This window comes from Physeter macrocephalus, chromosome 19 (genome assembly GCF_002837175.3).
Source record: "Physeter macrocephalus isolate SW-GA chromosome 19, ASM283717v5, whole genome shotgun sequence".
Classification (NCBI taxonomy): Eukaryota; Metazoa; Chordata; class Mammalia; order Artiodactyla; family Physeteridae; genus Physeter; species Physeter macrocephalus.
In genome coordinates this window covers 72,622,932-72,642,193 of record NC_041232.1, presented here as the reverse complement: position 1 = coordinate 72,642,193, position 19,262 = coordinate 72,622,932, and the positions used below count along the sequence as shown (strand labels likewise).

The window sequence follows — 19,262 nt, the reverse complement described above, 5'->3', positions numbered from 1 at the left end:
GATAAAGAAGATGTGGCACGTATATACAGTGGAATATTACTCAGCCATGAAAAGAAACGAAACTGAGTTATTTGTAGTGAGGTGGATGGACCTAGAGTCTGTCATTCAGATTGAAGTAAGTCAGAAAGAGAAAAACAAATACCATATGCTAACACATATATATGGAATCTAAAAAAAAATGGTTCGATGAACCTAGGGGCAGGACAGGAATAAAGATGCAGATGTAGAGAATGGACTTGAGGACACGGGGAGGGGAAGGGGAGGCTGGGATGAAGTGAGAGAGTAGCCCTGACATATATACACTACCAAATGTAAAATAGGTAGTTAGTGGGAAGCAGCCGCATAGCACAGGGAGATCAGCTCGGTGCTTTGTGACCACCTAGAGGGGTGGGATAGGGAGGGTGGGAGGCTCAAGAGGGAGGGGATATGGGGATATATGTATACATATAGCTGATTCACTTTGTTATATAGCAGAAACTAACACAACATTGTAAAGCAATTATACTCCAATAAAGATGCTAAAAAAAAAAATTAAGCCCAGTGTTTATAAAGTCTACCACATGCAAAGAGCTTCTATTTAGCTGATTTTATAGCCTTCTATTCAATATTTAGCTAATTTTATAGCTTTGCTTCTATTTAGCTATATTTTTTTTATATTTTAGCTATTGTATTTAACCATGAATCAGTTACAGCAGACGTCCAAACAGGAAAAGGATCACCAGTCATTAGAAGAAAACCTACAAAAGAAACATACAGGAAAAAAAGAGACTTAGAGAAAACACCACACAGAAAGAAGAAAACTTCAAAGTAACTACCATTTATCCGTCAGTGAGTTACAAAAATGGTATAGCATCCATGGGACCAGGACATGGTGTTATTAAAAAAGATCATTCAAAGAAGAAATAAAGAATCCTTGGAAATTAAAAGCATGATAAAATGAGAACAGGAAAAAGGTTGGGAAATGAGATTGTGAAAATCTCTCAGGACCTGGAGTAAAAGATCAAAGAAATAAAAAATCGTAAAAGAAAACTATGAGAATATTATTAGAGGACCAGTCCAGGGGATGCAACATCCAAATAAGAGTTCCACACGGAACAGAGGAAGAAGAAGAGAGTAAATCATTAAAGATATAATTCAAGAAAATTCTCTAGAATTGAAGGGTATGAATTTCTAGATTAAAAGAGCCTACCAAAAATTGAAGGGGGGCTTCCCTGGTGGCGCAGTGTTTGAGAATCCGCCTGCCAATGCAGGGGACACGGGTTCGTGCCCCGGTCCGGGAAGATCCCACATGCCGCGGAGCGGCTGGGCCCGTGAGCCATGGCCACTGAGCCTGTGCGTCCGGAGCCTGTGCTCTGCAACGGGAGAGGCCACAACAGTGAGAGGCCCGCGTACCACAAAAAAACAAAACAAAAAACAAAAAAAAAAATTGAAGGGGTCCCACATAAAGACATCATTGTGAAATGTTAGTACCTTGGGGCAAAAAGAAAATACTAACATTTTTCAAAGAGGGAAAAATGAGATTTGAAAGATCAGGAATTAGAATCTTATAGGACTTATCCATAGCAGGACTGAAAGCTAGAAGACGGGAGTAGTTCCTTCAAGATTCTGAGGTAGCTTTCGAAACCTAGAATTATATACCCTAACTAGCCATACGGGTTGAAAAAAGACATTTTCAGGCACACATGATTTCAAAATGTTAAATCCTGTAAGACCTTTCTCAGTCTCCTCCCCTCCCACCTTGCTCACTCTCCCAGCCCTGTTCTCAGTACTTAATAAGCCAGCAGCCAACAAGGCAGAAATGTGGTTTCCAGAGTACCAGTCGCAAAGTAGCTCATGGAAGTGGAAGCTTGAAGCTAAGAGAGAAAGTTCACAACTACCCCCCCCAAATATACAAAATAATTATGATTTTTTATTGAAGTATAGTTGATATTCAGTATTGTTAGCTTCAGCTATACAGCAAAGTGATTCAGTTGTATATATATTTTTTTCAGATTCTTTTCCATTATAGGTTATTACAAGATATTGAATATAGTTTCTTCTGCTATACAGTAAATCCTTGTTGTTTATCTATTTTATATGTAGTAGTGTGTATCTGTTGATCCCATACTACTAATTTATCCCTCCCCCACTCTTTCCCGTTTGATAACCATAAGTTTGTTTCCTATGTCTGTGAGTCTGTTTCTGTTTTGTAAATAAACTGATTTGTATTATATTGTAGATTCCAAATGTAAGTGATTATATTTGTATTTCTCTGTCTGACTTATTTCACTTAGTGTTATATGCTCTAGGTCCATCCATGTTGCTGGAAATGGCATTATTTCATTCCTTTTTGGGGCTGAGTAATATTCCATTGTATATATGTACCGCATCTTCTTTATCCATTCATCTGTTGGTGGACATTTAGGCTGCTTGCATGTCTTGGCTATTGTAAATAGTGCTGCAATGAACATTGGGTGCATGTGGTACTAGATAATTATTTTAATTCCAGGGAAAACAAAAGGGTCTTCAAGAAAGGATAGGGAATTAGAGTATACTTCCAGGCTTAGCAAAAACTAGCTTTTATATTGTCATTATGCTGCCAACAGTGAAAACTTATAAAACCAAAATTTCAGTGTAACGACAGGGGCAAAATGAAGGAGTAGGAATCATGGATGTGGTTGAGGAAACACAGTGATAAAGCTGAACGTGTCTCGTCCATGACTGGAAATCCATAGAGAGTATTCGGCACACAAAGGAGGAGGAAGCAATGCAAGCTGGCTGTTTAGAGACGCAGAGGGAAATCCTAAAAGAATCAGCCGGAGGAGCTGGAGGTGGTACCTCAAGGAAGCTGGAATGAGGAGGAAATCAGGGCTGCTGTTTTTCAAAACAGGTCTTTTTCTTTCTCTCTCTCTCTTTTTTTTTTTTTTTTAGCATTTTGTTATCTCTTTTTTTAAATTAATTTTTATTAGAGTATAGTTGCTCTACAATGTTGTGTTCGTTTCTTCTGTACAGCAAAATGAATCAGCTATACATACACACATATCCCCTCTTTTTTTGTATTTCCTTCCCATTTAGGTCACCACAGTGCATTACGTAGAGTTCCCTGTGCTACACAGTAGGTTCTCATTAGTTATCTATTTTACACATAGTATCAATAGTGTATATACGTCAATCCCAATCTCCCAGTTCCTCCCACCACCACCCCTCCCCGCCTTTCCCCACCTTGGTGTCCATACGTTTGTTTGTTCTCTACATCTGTGTCTCTATTTCTGCTTTGCGATTAAGATCATGTATACCATTTTTCTAGATTCCACATGTAAGAGAGAGAAAAACAAATATTGTATATTAACACATATATGTCAGAACAGGTCTTAGTGAGCATAACAGTCAATACGGGACTCCTGACTCTGCCCCCTTCCTCCCCTCCCTCCCTGGCAGCTGCTGGGTGACGGGTACAGCTGGCCGAGCAGGGCAGCCCACAGCCAATCATGGGCTGAGACCTAGCTCTTGAGCAAAGAGAGCACAGAACATGGGCTGCCTAGAGGTGATGCTTCAGTGAAGAAAACGCATTTGACCAGGGACACATGCAGGAAGAGCAGGCCTGGAATCGACATCTATGGGGAGGAGTATTTAGCAAGGGCCGCCTTCCAGGTCGTCCTGAGATTGGCCTGACCCTTGTCTCTCTGACCCCACCCACATCGGGCTGACAGCCCACCCATTCCACTCCCACATGTGGCAGAGCAAAGCCAGGCTCACTCTGTTTCCAGCGATAGTTTATCTGTCAGCACCTGGGGGAGACAGTGCAGTGATTAATGAGATGCTGGGTCTAGTCTGGAAGTAAATGTTCCGTCTGAGCCTCCTGACTTAGAGCCAAAGTCCCTTCAGAGGCTCGTTAAATATTAGTTTGTTTGTAAGGCCTGAGAAAAGAGGAGATGCCCTGATTCTCGACGAGTAGAGCATCCACCCCAGTTTGCACAGACTTAGAGCTGGAACGAGATCTCTGACCGTTCTGCCTTACCCAGGCGCTGCTCACCATGCAGAATCGACCCTCCCCCACCCCATCTGCATGCCTACAGCACACAGAGACATCAGTCAGCCTCCCTCACGCTCCTCCCAGCCTGCCTGACTTCCAGCACCGCCCCGCCCCTCACGTGAGGACACCAATGCCCATCGCCAGGGCTGGCTGTTCTTCAGTATTCAGCTGGAAGGAATTCCTTGTCTCTACAGCAGTTGGTGAAAAAGAGGAAACAGGCCCCCAGGTAATTCAGCAGAGCCTGGCCACCTAAAGCTTCTTTGCTCTCTGGATGAATGACAAAAATCAACTACTGAATTGCACACTATAAAAGGGTAAATTTTGTGCCATGTGGATTATATTTTAATAAAGGTGTTCTATTTAAAATGAAAAAAGGAAAGGCAGCAAAAGAGAAATACAGTGACTCTTGATAATGGGGGAAGTCCTCAAGTAGATCAATTTTTAGAAAGAATAAACATGAAAGTTTAATATCTGTAAATTGACCCTCTTGCATTTATATGTGTCCAAGAACCCACAGGAAAATCTCCTTTTACCCCAGGGATTGCATACTTTGGTTTGAAGATCTTTGCGCTAGGTGAATTTATTTGAGGTTACTTTTACATGGTAAGCACATTCTTCTTACATAGATTGTGGCAATCATTACACCATTAAAGTTTGTAATGATGCTCTTACAGAAAGAAAAAAAATAAGGATGGTGAGGTGACCCAGGTTGTATCACAAGTGATATTTGCATTTAACCACTGAGATGCCGAGCACGCCGTTACCCATTGCAGCCCTCCTGGAAGCTGCCCCGTGGCCTGAAGAGTTAATTCCTTCTACACATAGCTGGTCACACCACCGTTCCCCTTGAGCTGAGCGCAGCCTAGACAGTCTGTTCCCGACCGGGTCCGGGTGGGTCCCGCCTCCATCTAGTGAATGACTGTGGTGGTTTTGAGTTCACACTTTTCTTTTTCAGATTATGATGTATGTGCTGAAGCTCCCTGTGAACAGCAGTGCACAGATAACTTCGGCCGAGTGCTGTGTACTTGTTACCCAGGATACCGATACGACCGGGAGAGGCACCGGAGGCGTGAGAAGCCGTACTGTCTGGGTGCGTTGGCGATGCGTGTTATTGCCTGGGTCCTGAGGATGTGCCGGGTCCTGAGGATTCTTTTGAACATTCTTCCTCAGTGGGGACCAGCTCTCAGGAGCCACTTTGATCCCTCCCCTTACATCCTGGTACTTGCTGGGTGGAGTTGGGTTGGTACTATTCTAGGGGTCACTGCTTTTCACCATGATTATTAAAACAAACGATGACCAAGGGATTCTTCAGGGAGTGGGTACCAGTCAGATCCTAACTGGCAGTGAGATATAAGAGCAGGAGAGGGCTTCCCTGGTGGCGCAGCGGTTGCGCGTCCGCCTGCCGATGCAGGGGAACCGGGCTCGCGCCCCGGTCCGGGAGGATCCCACGTGCCGCGGAGCGGCTGGGCCCGTGAGCCATGGCCGCTGAGCCTGCGCGTCCGGAGCCTGTGCTCCGCAACGGGAGGGGCCACGACAGAGGGAGGCCCGCATACCACAAAAAAAAAAAAAAAAAAAGGAGAAGGGGAATATTATCCAATGAAAACTAGAATAAGGCGAAACAGAATGTAAGTGGGCAGAAATGTGGAAATGCAGGGAGAACGAAACAAGAATAAGCCTTCTCTCAGAAGAGGACCCGGAAGAGAGACGGGGAAAGAGGAGGAGTCTGTATGGCAGACAGGCTGGAAGCGACTCAGAGCTGAAGCCAGCGCCCGGGGCACAGCTGAGCAAAGCCAGCATCATCCATCGCCACCAGCTTGCTCCCTCCCCCCTCACTCACTAGGCTTCCCAGCCCTGCACTCCTTGGGTGTCTGAGGCAGGTTTATGGTCGTTGGCCCCTGGAGCTGCTTGTATCAAAGTGTGGTCAGCCCGTGACTAAACTGTCTCAGAAACATCTGGGCTTATCGCTTAAAAAAAAGGTTCCTGGCCTCCCCTCGAGACTCTGAGGGTGGATGCGGAAATCTGCATACGCACAAACGCACAGTGAAGTTTGAGGATCAGCTCAAAGATGAACTGAGGAGACTGCAGAGGGATCTGGATAGAAAATAAACCAGCTGTGATGAGCAGCCCCCTTCTCCGTCCCAGGGGGGCTCTGGACAGCACCATCTGAGAGACGTTCTAGATGTCAGGTCTCCTGGTTTCTCCCCAGCGGCCCCTGGGATGGCGCCCCCCACTGAACAGGAGTGGAATTGAGACCACCAAGCAAACGGAGGGGGACCCATGGGCTCTCCTGCAGAGAGCACCGTAAAGCCGTGTGTACCACGGTCGGAGGTCCCAGGTACCAGGGCTCTGATTTCAGTTGTGGTAGCTCTGGTACCCATTTCTTTTCTCTGGGGGGGCTCGGGGACCAGCAGCCCTAGCAGTCAGCTAAGAGTCCCACCTGTTTCTCTCTCCTTTCAACCTTGTCCTTCCTGCTGTGGACAGTAGGGGCAGCCTTGCCCTTAGGTTGAAGGCAGGGGCATGGGGACAGACGTGGTGAGCCTGAGGAATTGCGGAGGAGGTGCCAGCTGTGACAGCTTACGGGTGACATAGTATGCGTAGTATGAACTGCCAGGGGAACATCCAGATGACCACATGCCCCTCGTGGGCACACAGGGCCTGCCAGAGGTGGGTCCCAGGCAGCTTGTCCAGGGAGCGGCTGGGACGTTGTCGGCATCCCGGAGTGCAAGGCTGGGCTCTGTCCGCTGGCCACATGTTCACAGTCTGGGGCTGTGTGTCCTGGCCGCCACCCGGTATCTTCAGCCAGTGAGCGGGAAACGGGTTCGGGCCTCCTCCTCTTCCCCTGCTGGGAAATGGCTTTGTTTCCACCCGTTCAGTAGGGGAGCGAGTCTGTGATGTGCACAGTTCACGTGGACTTTCTCCGGTTACTTGTTTGATGGTGTCGTGGCTCATTTCCACCACTCAGGAGGGGTCTGTTTGGGTCATGGATGGGGCTGAAATTTCCTGGGGAAAACACTCTCCATCAGACCCATTATGACTATTTTCTTTTATCAGAAGTGGCTTTTCCCAGGTATCATCACGTCTCCTAACTGGGAAGGAGCCGGTCCTAGTGGCCTTAGGTCACCACCATGCTGTTAGGAACCTCTGGTCGTAAAGGGAACATAAAAACCCTCGGCACACTAGGGTCTTTGCAGGAAATCATTTCTGCAGTAGTCGTTTTCCAGAATGTGTTGCCATCTGTTATCTCATTTCCTCTTCCAGGGAGCCCTGCAAAAGTATTTAGGGCAGGCTTCACCGCCATGTTCTATAGTGAGAACTTTGGAGGCTAGCAGTGCCTGCACCAAGCCGCGAGACTTGGTGGTGGCAAAGCCACAACCAGGAACCCCATCACTGATCAGTTCGTAACCATGGTGACACTGCCTGAAGCGCTCTTGTCGTGAATGGCCCACATCTCTAGCTTCCTGCTTTGTCCCAGGCTTCGGTGATGGAGGTCTGGCAGAGTGTCCTTTGCAGACATTAACAGAAGGGCCAAGCCTAAGGTCGCCTGTTGTGCTGGAAGTGATCTCTCTGAAACGGTCTTAGTGTTCTCTGCATTTGGTTCAAACCCAGATATCGACGAGTGTGCCACCAGCAACGAGACGCTGTGTGCACACATCTGCGTCAACACCTTGGGCAGCTACCGCTGTGAGTGCCGAGAGGGCTACATCCAGGAGGACGATGGGAGAACGTGCACCAAGGGAGACAAATACCCCAACGACACTGGTGAGTAGGGCAAGTAAAATTATCCCCCTAATTGGATGGAGGGAGGGGAGGGATAGGCAGGTAGGCACTTGGAAACCCAATAGGCTTCCTCAGGAAGCAATGGGCAGGAAGGGGCATGTGTATGAATGGTAGGTGGGATCTGGGGAAGAGAAAGGTAGGAGGTCAAACCCCTGCTAGCGGCAAGGCGTGCGGCTGGTTTTGTATTGGGAGAAGCTCTGCACCAAGCGCGGAGGTGTGGTGCGCTCATGGACAGATCGGTGGAACTTAGTTACGAGCTGAGACCAAACGAGGAGGAGCAGAGATGAGGCCAGAAACACTGGGTTCGCTCAAAAAAAAAAAGGGGGGGGAGGGGCTGAATAGAAACATGAAACACTTCTGTGTAAGGCAGCAATCTATTTCAGCGCTACTGAAAGTATGGTCTGGCCCCGTGCCTGCCCGTGAGCTGTTATTTTGTTCATGCGCAGGTAAAAAAACAGAAGTTGAGGGTGTTGAGAAACACTTTCCAGTCGTTCGTTTTTATTGTATTTAGCAAGCCCAGTCCACCCCGATGTGGAGAACTTTTAGAAGCTGGCCTTTCTTCACAGAGTTTGAGAAGCTGCTTTACATTATTTTGACCAGATTCAACCGAGATGTCTGATCACTTAGGGAGGTGATCAGCTTGAATGTGGGGTCATTGCCTTATTTAAGTGTGGAGGGGAGGGAGGGAGGGAGGGAGGAAAGGGTGTTCCTGTATCTCCAACCCTTGTAGGCCAGGAAGCTGCTGTCATCCTCCTGAGCTCAGAGTTCAGCTCTGACTCCTCGGGAGGGGAAAGTGGCAGGAACACTGTCGTCTGTTGGGAGAGGTTAGCTGGGCCTGGGCCATCTCTGGGTGGCGAGGGCCTCCCAGGGCAAATCACCTCTACCAAGAAATGCAGGGGAATGGAAGGACCAGAACTGTTGGGCGCTCAACAGATCGCGGTTCTTCCGTGCAACCTGAGATTCACAAAAGGGTGGAAGGCCGTTGCCATCAGCTGAGGACAGCAAACAGCTGGGGACCAGCTGTCTCACATGGAAAAACTACAAAGCAAATCCTGAAGAGCAAGCGGGTTGAGTCATGAGGAAGCCACCATACGTTAGAAGTAACGCAAGAGGTCTGCTTGCAGGCAGCTCAGGCTTGGGCAGCTTGGGGTCATTGGAATGACTCAGAGGGCTTAGTGTGACACTCTTTAAAGCCTGAAGCATGTGGGACCTGGGCGCCCAGAGGTGCTTAAAAGCAGGGGTAATCCGTCTTTTGGACATTTTTCGGACATTTTCAAAACACTTTTTCTGACCACTTTTTAATTATTTCTCAGAATTAAAATCACTTCACTTTTGTCCCCTGGTGGAGAAGGTTTGGGGGAGGGGGATGTGTAACTTACCTCTTAGACTATGTCCTTCGTTGAAAGGAAGAATCTCACTGGAAAATGAGGTGCAGATTTTTAGCCACTGATATATTAGTGATGGGCTGACTTGAGAGTTAGCAAGAAGAAAGCAGCTTTCTAATTTTTCATTTTGGAATTGGATTTCCAGCTGTGCTCCAAGCCAGGGAGCCCCTGGGCTTGGGCCGAGGGGTCCTCAACCCCGTAACCTTGTTGTGTCTTTGCCTCATATTTCTATTCAGGTGAAATCCCCTTTACCTGGGCGTGAAGGGCAGCCTTGAGCAACCCAATCTAGAGGAAACCGCAGAGGTGGCAGCAACAGCTGCTGAGTATCAGGGTGGGGTTAGACGGTAGGGGTCTCTAAATAGTAGGAAGCGGGCCACCTGTGAGCACGTCCCACCTGGTGGGGTAGAGTGGTCTGCTCGGAGACCCGACCTTGACTAGCAGAGACCACAGGAGTCGGATGGAATTTCCAGAGCCTCGGGGAAGATTTTATACGCTGAAACTACTTGTTCTTTGGTCTCAGGTGGCCTCCACCTCTTGCACTAATTCCTAGTTTCCCCAACCTCATCCCTCCGGAGTCACCCTGCTTACTGTGTGGTACCCCAGGAATGGGTCTGAGCCAGAGGCAATGACAAGGTGGGCCTTGGTGGGACATGCTCACCCCCTGCCTCACTCTTGGGCAGCGTGGACCCAGAAAGGAGCCCAGCCCAAGAGCCAGGGCATGGGAAGAGGTCCCATTGCAGCTTTGATATTAGCAGTCTCTCTTGTGCTGAGTCGGTCCTGGGACCACACTCCTCTTTCTCCTTTCCTGAGAGATGAATTGTACTTCTTTAAAAAATGTCCAAACACACAAAATTTTCAGTATAAGAGGTCAAGAATTTACGTGATAACCATTTTGACTTCTAAGGCTAAGAATTCAGTAAAAAATCTGAGCATTCTTAAATATTAATTGGTTTTGTACCTTCTGTACTATTACTGTCATTTAATGACATATTTTATCAGCCATTTATTACAGCATTTCCCCATGTTGTCGTCGATAGGACTTTGGGGTCCTGGGAGGTGTTAATTAGCCTGTCTTTGTTTGAAAGGTTCTGTGTTCAGATGTTGGGGGGAGAATGCATTACTGCACCAGCTTCTGCAGGGATTCATAATGTGAGTGCATTGAAAGCTCTGAGGTTGCCATTAAAAGATGTTAATTTTGATTAAACCTGCACTTCCCAAAATTATTTTCTGAAGAAACACTTCTAAGCATCTCACAGATGACGGCGTCCTGAAAAAAACAGTTTGGAAAATGCTAAACTCATCAGCATCAGGGAGCTGAGCCCTGGGGCCCAAAGTTGGTAAGTCATCTGGTCGACTTTCAGGCGAGGATGTTGTCATCACCAGATGGAACGGCCAAAGCCAGAGGCAGGGAGCTGTTGGCTGTCGACTACAGAGCATCTAACGAGTGAAAACAGGCCAATACTCTTCCATTCTGCCCTCCAGAGAGAGAGTTTGTTCCTGCTTACAGTGATTTAAATGGGCAATGTCCTTCTGTTTAATCAGTAAGAACGTCTAGTGGTTATAAGGCTGAGCTTTCTTGTAACACCACAACTCACCGCACAGATGAGCCTAGGCTTTGAATTCTCCCCTCTTAGTCCCCCCTCCTCATCTGCTTCCAGATATCACGGCTACAGATAGTTTTTTTTGGCCGGGGGGGTTGCGGGGGTGCCGTGCTGCAAGGCATGTGGGACCTCAGTTCCCCCACCGGGGATGGAACCCACGCCCCCTGCGGTGGAAGCGCAGAGTCTTCACCACTGGACCGCCAGGGAAGTCCCCACATAGTTTTAAAAGCTGGAACAGTCCCGCCGTTTCTACTGTATCCCAACCGCCGCGCCCACAGCAGCAGCATTCTAGAATTTCTCAGTATTTGATTTTCAGTGACTGGTCTCTACTGAATTCACCACACAAGCACAGAGGACTCAAGTTTGGTTTTAGTGTTTTACTAAGAAAAACATTCCAACACCGGTAACCGAGGGCGTCGGGGGTTAGGGACTGAGGGGAGTAATTCGTACACATAATTAAAATTATGGGAAAGGACAGGCACATTCTATGCCCTGAACGTTAGAATCATTACTCAAGTGATGGGCCCCTGAGAAGATGGGGGGCTGGTTTCGCTGATTTGGGCGACAAAAGCAAGCGTCCCGGATTCATCTCTGCAGCAGCTGTGATGCAACGGAAAGTTCCTTGGCTTGGAAGGTAGGAGAGCTGGTAACCAGAGCCGCTTCAGCATCTACCAGCTGGGTGCCATTGGGCAGCTCTCCGGACCTCAGTTTCCTCCTCTGCGTAGACCCAAAGGTGTTGGATTAGGTGAGCTCTGAAGACCCTTTTACCATCACAAATCTTTTTCACGATTTGGTGTGATTTAGCATCAATCAGCAAAAGTAGCCGAAGCCCTACCAGCCCCACGAGTCCCTGTGCGGTTTTCATTTCTTTGTCCTTCATCTAGGCGGGTGTCAAGACTCGAGGCATGCCCAGCCTCAGCACTTTCTAAACTCAGAACTTGCCCTCCAGTATCTAAAAGATGAATAATTAACATCCGGCTAACTCAGCTCAACAGTAAGGAAAGTTAGGGCGCTGGACCAGCCCTGCATCTGGAACGTCAGAGGCAGCCACGCAGTTTCATCCGTTTTAGGTTAATAAGCCCAATATTTCATCACAGTCATTTTTTTCAAGAAGAGAGAGTGATGGAGTACAAGCACACGTGATCTAAATCCTTCTCCCCTCCCTTTTTTTTTTTTTTTTTTTTTTTTAAAACTTTGCCTTGACTGGTGTCTGGAACATTCCAGTCAGAGGAATTTTACATCGAACACAATGTCAGCTCATTCAGGAAGTGAGTGGACAGCAGCAGGGCTGGCCTCAGAACGGCCTCTGCCCGTGGAAAGGTGGTCATGTGCCCACGGGCGGGCGTGGGGACACAAGCCGTCTGGCTGGTGGGCAGGAAGGGCACTCTCCATCACTCCCATTTTTTTGGCTTTGCAAATATATGTCTGGAGCCAGTGTAGGCACCCCAGGGCGTCCGTAGCGCTGACGCGGAGACAAATTAAGGATACGTTGGCTCCGTAGTAATTGGCTTTCCGGCCTCTGTTTTTCAACTTTTGTTTCTTTTCTGATAAAGTGACCTTGACCCCCAACATCAGTTATTTCAGGGAAGGCCAGGTGTTTCATGTAACTTTCAAGCTCCACGAATCCATAGATCAGCCGTTCTCAACCCGGGCGGCTTTAAAAAGGCTGACAGCGTTGCCTTGTCGTGACCCCCAGATGGGTGGCGTGCAGCATGGTTGGCAAGAATTTTAAACCCTCACCCCCGCCACTGTCCCTGCTGGTGGTAGCGTGCCAGCAGGGCTGAGCGCTACCACCAGGGCACAGATGTGCACAATCCACTTTTAAAACCAAACGTGCTTTTGACGACTGCCCATATGAAATATGTCGAGAACATTCTTTAGCTTTCCGAAGTTGGTTAAATATTACTAATACGGTATCTCAGGAATTCTAAGGCTTACGAGGTATAGCCTGCACGACGTCAGTAAAAATTAGAGCTACACGACCCCCTGTGGCTAGTCCATAATATTGCACCTCTAAAATCTGAACAAGCTGGAGCAGAATGTGAGGCCTCGCTTAACATGGTCATGGTCCCAGTCAGAGACGGCTGGCCGCGTCATGAGTGGAGAGGACAGAGAACATGCCAAGTCAGAGGTGTCGACCCAGATTTCTAAACGAATTATTCACGTAGCCTATTCAAGGATGTTTTAGCTCCGCGTTTGACGTGACTGGATCCTGTACTGCGACAGGATAGATGAACCCCAATTCAGAATAGATGGCACCTGCCAGGTCTGCACACACAATTATCTGTCTTCAGACTCTCTAGAAGTTCTTTGCAAAGGGTGGTGCGGCGAGCCCTCCCCCCATCTGTAATTTTGTAGGGAACTTAATAAGCAGTGATACCAACCATGACAATGATATTAACATTTATGGGGCGCTTGCCGCATGCCAGGCACTGCTCTGCGAACTTCCGGGGCTTATGTCCTTCATGCCTCACAGGTGATGGGGTCGTTGTCGTTCTAGCGTTCAAGGAACGGGCAGTCACAGAAGCTGTGACCTCCAACCTGAAAGGCACGAAGTAGCAGCCTCAGGATTGGAACCCTGGTCGTCGGCCTCCACCAGAGCCCACGGTCCTGGCTCTGTTCCTCTGTGTCCGCGGGAGCTCCAGAAGGCTTTTGGACAAAGTTACCCTTGTTCTCTGTGTTTTGATAATTCCGCAAAGGGACAGGAAACAGGCCAGGGATTTTCAGGTGAGAGGTTGCTCAGCAGAGCTGCTTCCCTGGAGCAGTGTTTGTTGAACTTGCACGTGCTCCGGGGTCACCTGGAGGCTTTGCTAGAACGATGCGCCAGGCCCCACTCCTGAGATTTTGGATTTCTGAGAACGGATGCCCATAGGCTGGTGCTGCTTGTCTAGTGATCACGTGGAGAATTACTGCCCTGGAGCCCACCTGGCAGACGGCTCTCAAGTGTCCTGAGCAGAGCCCCCAAGAGCGGGCTCACGGCGCCCCAGCAGTGCCAGATCCAGACCCTGTAAGTGTGCGTCCTCTGCACGCGGCATTCTGGGAAACCTAAAGCAAATTACTGTCCTCCTCTGCATCTCACTTTCCTTATCTGTAAAGGAGGCTGAACTAAAGCTGTATCAATTCTAACATTCCATGATCGAAATGAAATAGAGTCTAGAACCTGGTAAAGAGGTTATTATCATGAAAATGTCAGGTTGCCTTAATTCATCTCAACACTTGGTAAGCTGAGCTGAGTATACAAAAGTAGAAATGGACAGATGGGCTTTTAACTCTTGTTCACGATGGCCTGGCTCTGCCAGCAGGGCTGGTTCCTTAAAAGGAAGGCCAGTCTCAAATCACTGAACAGGTATCCTCATTTATTTTGCATTCTCAATGCCTCACATGGGGCCTGGTGAAGAGCAGATGCTCCATGATGGCCAAGAGGGAGAGAGGATGGATAGATGAATGGGTGCACGGACAGATAAATGGATGAGAGAGATGAGTGGATGGGGAGATGGGATGGATGAGATTGGTAGGTGGGTTATGAGATGGAATTGCATATACTGACCAGTAGATGGCATGGAATGAAAGAATGCTAGGTTGGGAGAGACGGATGTCACCCAGCTGTCCTTAAACCTAACAAACCTAGAGCTGGGGTTATCTACATATGCAGCAGTCCACCGTTGTCTACCATCAGTACAACCAAAGTTGGGTAAAGCTTCAGTCCTTTACCACCAAGTGTATTCTTGCAAGGAAATTCCCTTGTGTCACTTTTATGTTGGAGACCAATCTAAATAACTCTTGTTCTCCTCAGATGTGTTCAAGCTCCAATAGGCAAGTGGGGTTGTAAATGGTACATTAAATGAGGATAAAGAGCCTAAAGGAAATTGCCTGATTTGTAGAAAAGGTATTGGGCTCAGATCCAAGAAACCTCAATTCTAAACCCACATCAGCTAATAACTTCCGGATGTCACGGAACCTCAGTTTTCCCTCGTTCTGTTGTTTGTGTCAATCCCAGAATCCTTGACGAATCCTTTTATCAGGCAAAGAGAATTCAAAGGGCTTGGTGGGCTGAAGACTGCCAGGCACCCTCTCCCATTTACTAGAACCCGACCTTGTGCCAAGGATTTCACAGGCATCACCCCCATATGATCATCGCAATAGCCCTGTGTCGTAGGTTTTACTATTCCAGTGTCATGGTTGAGGAAATTGGGGCTTATAGAGGTAAGATAACTTGCCTGAGGTCCCTGAGCTAGTTGGTGACAGAGCTGGGATATGCACCCCTCACACTGTGACCCTGGAGGCCATGCCCTTAAATTGCATTTCACCGTCTCCAAGCGAAGACCTTTCTCATAACCCAGCTCGGTGTGACACAGCTGCGGTGTGAATGGAAACAACCCCCCATGGCTTCCAGCTGAGCGTGGTGGAAGGTGGGGAGAGGCCGGGGAGGTGGGGAAGCTCCTGGTGGGACAGAATTAGCCTAGAAGATGAGGATTAACAAGGCACCCCTGTTATGTTATACACACACAGGGAAGGATTTAAAACGAGGCAGCCTCTTTCCCGGAGGTTCAGGTGCTTTTTCCCAATCACATGCTGAAAACCTAAGCTACAGTCTGCATGTTCGGGAATCACAGCGTGGCTTATGGCAACTCAACCAGACAGCACTGCTTCGCCCACCTCAACCTGCTGGCTTGAGAAGCGTGTTCCTAGCGTGTGTGCACACCAAGCCTCAGGCCTCCCACCGGCTGCGTGGAGGGTTAGGGCCGGTGGGCCCCCTACCACCACCCCGTGCTGCAGGGAAGGAGTCTGAGATCTCGACTGCCAGGTTGCCCCTGGGTGCCCTCACCTCCCAAAGAGCAGAAATACCGGTCACCGTGTGGACCACCAGGCAGGTACAGACCCCCTTGGAGAGGGCAGCTGGGGCTGCATGAGGAGGGATCCCCCGAGCGTGAGGCTCTCCTGACGCCCACTTCCTCCTCCCATGTACCCCTTCCCCAGGCCTGCCATAACCACAGTGCCACCATCTGGGTGGCTTAAAGGACGGAGGTGTGTTGTCTCAGTTCTGGAGGCTACGTGTCTGAGATCAAGGTGTCAGCGGGGTTGCCGCCTTCTGAGGACTCTGAAGGAGAACGTTCCAGGCCTCTCCTCCAGCGCCTGCTGTTTCGCCAACAGTTCTTTGTCATTCCTTGGCCCCTGCTGCCTCACCCTGACCTCTGCCTTCATCTTCGCATGGTTTCTCCCTGTTGTGTCCAAATTTCTCCTTTTTATAAGAACATCAGTCATATTGGATTACGGGCCCACCCGACAGCAGTATGATTTCAACTTAACTAATTACATCTGCAGGACCCCTATTTCCAAAGGAGGTCACATTCTGAGGCACCGAAGGGTTAGGACTTCGTCACGTGCGCTTGGTTGGGGACCCGGGGGGACACAGTTCACCCTGTGATGTTCCATATCGCTAACTCTGAGCATCCACTGTGTGAGGTACCAAGAAGCAGCTCCAGTTCCTGGGCAGCGCCCCCTGTGGCACACGCACGAGAAGCTCCTCCATAGGGAAGCCCGGGATCCCCACCATCTGAGTAGGACGCGTGGTAAAAGCTGCCTGACTTCAGAGGACAGGGCTGTCTCTGTGTATGGGGAGGGGGGTCTCGGGCAACCCGTGAATTGAGTCTTGGTAGCTCATAGGAATCCACGAGTGGAGACGGCAGAGACGGTTTCCCAGAAGAGAGGACGGGAAGAAGAAAAGCACGTGGGCCCTGGAACTTACCTGGCGGTCCAGTGGGTTCGACCCCTGGTCGGCAAGCTAAAGTCCTCCATGCCGTGCAGCGCGGTCCAAAAAAAAAAAAAAAAAAAGAAAGAAAAGCACGTGGGCCCAGCAGCACCAGAAATGACCTGGAGAGACGTGTCACTTGACTGTCCCTAGCTACTTTGCAGATCCTAGTGGCTATTACGTGTCATACCAACAGGACACCTGGCCCGACACCAAAGGGCTTCTAAGGTAGGAGAGGTGACACTTGCCTGGGTGTCAGACTGTCCTGCCGCCACCCTGACTGTCACCTTCCCCCGTCACTCCCTCTGGGCCCACACCGCACAGCTACCATCTTTTACAAAGGCCTGTGGGAGTCTGCACCTGCTCTTCTGTAGCAAATGACCTCAGGTGTCTGGTGTCCCCAGCACAGGCTTGTGTGGCCTATTTAGGTGCCAGTGGGATGAGGGCTGTGTGGATACTGGGTCGTGTCACCATTTAACTCACCTATTCCTTAGAGAAACATGATTTTGCAAAAAGCCCGCGGAGCTCCTGATGCTCTACAGGATTGCAGTGGGACCCTGCGCTGTGCCGGTCCCATTATGGCCCTGGATGGGCATGTCCAAGGTGCCTGGGGCATCTTCCATCGGGCTTTACATCTCCTCGGAGGTCAGTGCCCTGCCCCGGTCTGTGACCCTGCCTGGCCTGGCCGTGCTCCCTTGGAACAGCCGGATTATCAGAGGTGATAAAAACCAGCTTTGTGAGCCCTGCACCCAAGTCCCATTGCCTGGGCTTGGGGGATAATTTACGGCGTGTGAACATTGGCCCTTTGGAGGGGAGTGTCAGTCATGTCAGGTTGACAGAGGCCGCCTCATGGTAAAAGGGCCGCTGTTGGCTTTTTCACAGTGAAAGAGGAAGGTGCTAGCATGCCTAAGTGGAAACAGCTGAGCCCAGAGTGTAGCGGGGGCGGGGGGGGGGGGCCCTCCCCGTGTCCCCGCGTCCCCGCTGCCCCGGGCATGCCGTCAGCAACCCAAGAACTGTAAAATCGCCAGCCCGCATCCCCCGCACGTTTCAGCATCATCCAGTCCGCCTGGAACTGCCCTTCCTGACACGGTCTCCCTGGGTCTGGATGTCCCCCAGCCTCCCAGGCAGACCCCAGCCCGTCTTCTCTCTCAGGGCACGATGAGAAGGCGGAGAACGCAGTGAGAGCCGGCACCTGCTGCGCCACGTGCAAGGAGTTTCACCAGATGAAGCAGACGGTGCTGCAGCTGAAGCAGAAGGTACGTGCCGGGCGTGTTAGAAACGATCGCGTAAGATGAAAGGAAGGCCTGGTGGAGGCAAAGTGGAGGAACATCTGAAAACGATAAGAAAATGTCATCCACAGCCTCACTGGGCATTCTCTGAGCTTGGTGCCAACTAGGTTTGAACTGGGACGCTTTGCCCACCCACCTTTGGAGCTCATTATCTGTAGCTCAACAGAACAACGAAGGCAGGGGATTGATCAGGTGACTAGTAAAATAGACCACTAGGTAAGCAGAGGATGAGGTACGACTAGCGTGACTTTTTGGGAAATGAACATCCAGACACGTGGCCCTTAACACAGTTTTAAATAGAATATGGTAGAATCATTTGCCTATGTTTTATCAACAGAGAACATCTTCTCTATAAACGTTCATCACTGGTGATGCATATCCGTAGCAGCTTTATTTTTCACATTTAAAAGTTACGACCTGTGGTCTCTGGGCTCCACACACCTCAGAAAGCAGCTGCTCAGGTAGCCGGCGTCACCAGGGTGAGGACTGACTCTCTTTGTCAGGCTCCCACGCATACCCGACAGCATCATATTTCTGGTAACCTTGCTGTGCCGTGAGTAACGCCCCCGGGATGCGCCTGGTGCCCTGAAAGCCTAAGCAACTGTCCTGTGCCCGGGTCAATGGTGTTTATCATACCTAAGGTCAGTGAATTCACCAGTCTGTCCGGCAACTCAGCAACTGCTCTTATGTTTGTAAAACATAAACTTGCTGGTTTGTTTGTTTAATTGCTTCCCCTCAAGGCTCTTAGTACATCAAAGAGGTGTATATAATCTGTTTAACTTCGGCATCTAGTTATTGTAAAGGGCAGCAGGGTAAGATTAGACAGTATTGCTTTTCACGTGTTCAACAAACATGCAGGCAGCCCCTAATGAGATCCACAGCTTCCAGTGAAACAGGCAGGTCAATAGGCTGAGAAGATAAATGGCTTTGCAGGCCTTTAGTACTGTTGGTGGTGAAGATCTAGCAACTTTAGCAGAAGCATATATGTGTATGATGTACAGATCCCAAATAGCTTGTGATCCAATAGAGAGACCAGGCAGAAAACCTTGCAAGTATATCAATATAAATTCAGAGTTATCTGTAATACATCCCACACAGATATCTTCACATTGAACTTAGATGGATGTTAGTATTTACTGAGCGAGTCTGAAAAGGGGTTCGTGGAAGAAGTTTGCATTTCATAGGCCAGAGGATTCGGGCCTGGGGGAGGCAGTTGATGAATGTCTCAAGGCCTAAGGCTACCCTCCGTTTTCTTCTCTGAGAGTCAGTAATCCAAGAGCTATGGGGAAGCTCCTTCCAGCCTGAATGTTCTTTAGGGTCAGTGACGCTAAGTCTCACTAGTTCAGAAATTCAGTTGCTAATTCAACATCTGGCTTTCCCTTAACCTCCCCGCAGTGTTTTACAATCCATGAAAGAAGACATGTTATGAAGAAGTTGAAAATTTTACGT

General features: G+C 49.0%; 1 protein-coding gene across 6 annotated transcripts in view; it reads left to right on the top strand.

The window, feature by feature from the left end:
- Positions 1-19,262, top strand: part of CCBE1 (collagen and calcium binding EGF domains 1) — a 261,105-nt gene that overhangs the window by 220,113 nt on the left and 21,730 nt on the right. For 5 of the 6 annotated variants that reach the window (XM_007129693.3, XM_007129692.4, XM_007129694.4 and 2 more), the window contains exons 4-6: positions 4,968-5,102; positions 7,619-7,771; positions 17,677-17,780. In XM_007129693.3, the coding sequence (XP_007129755.1) occupies positions 4,968-5,102; positions 7,619-7,771; positions 17,677-17,780 (392 nt within the window). Of the gene's footprint in view, positions 1-2,296; positions 2,870-4,967; positions 5,103-7,618; positions 7,772-17,676; positions 17,781-19,262 lie in introns of those variants that run through there. The other variant, XM_007129697.4, reaches the window with a different exon arrangement.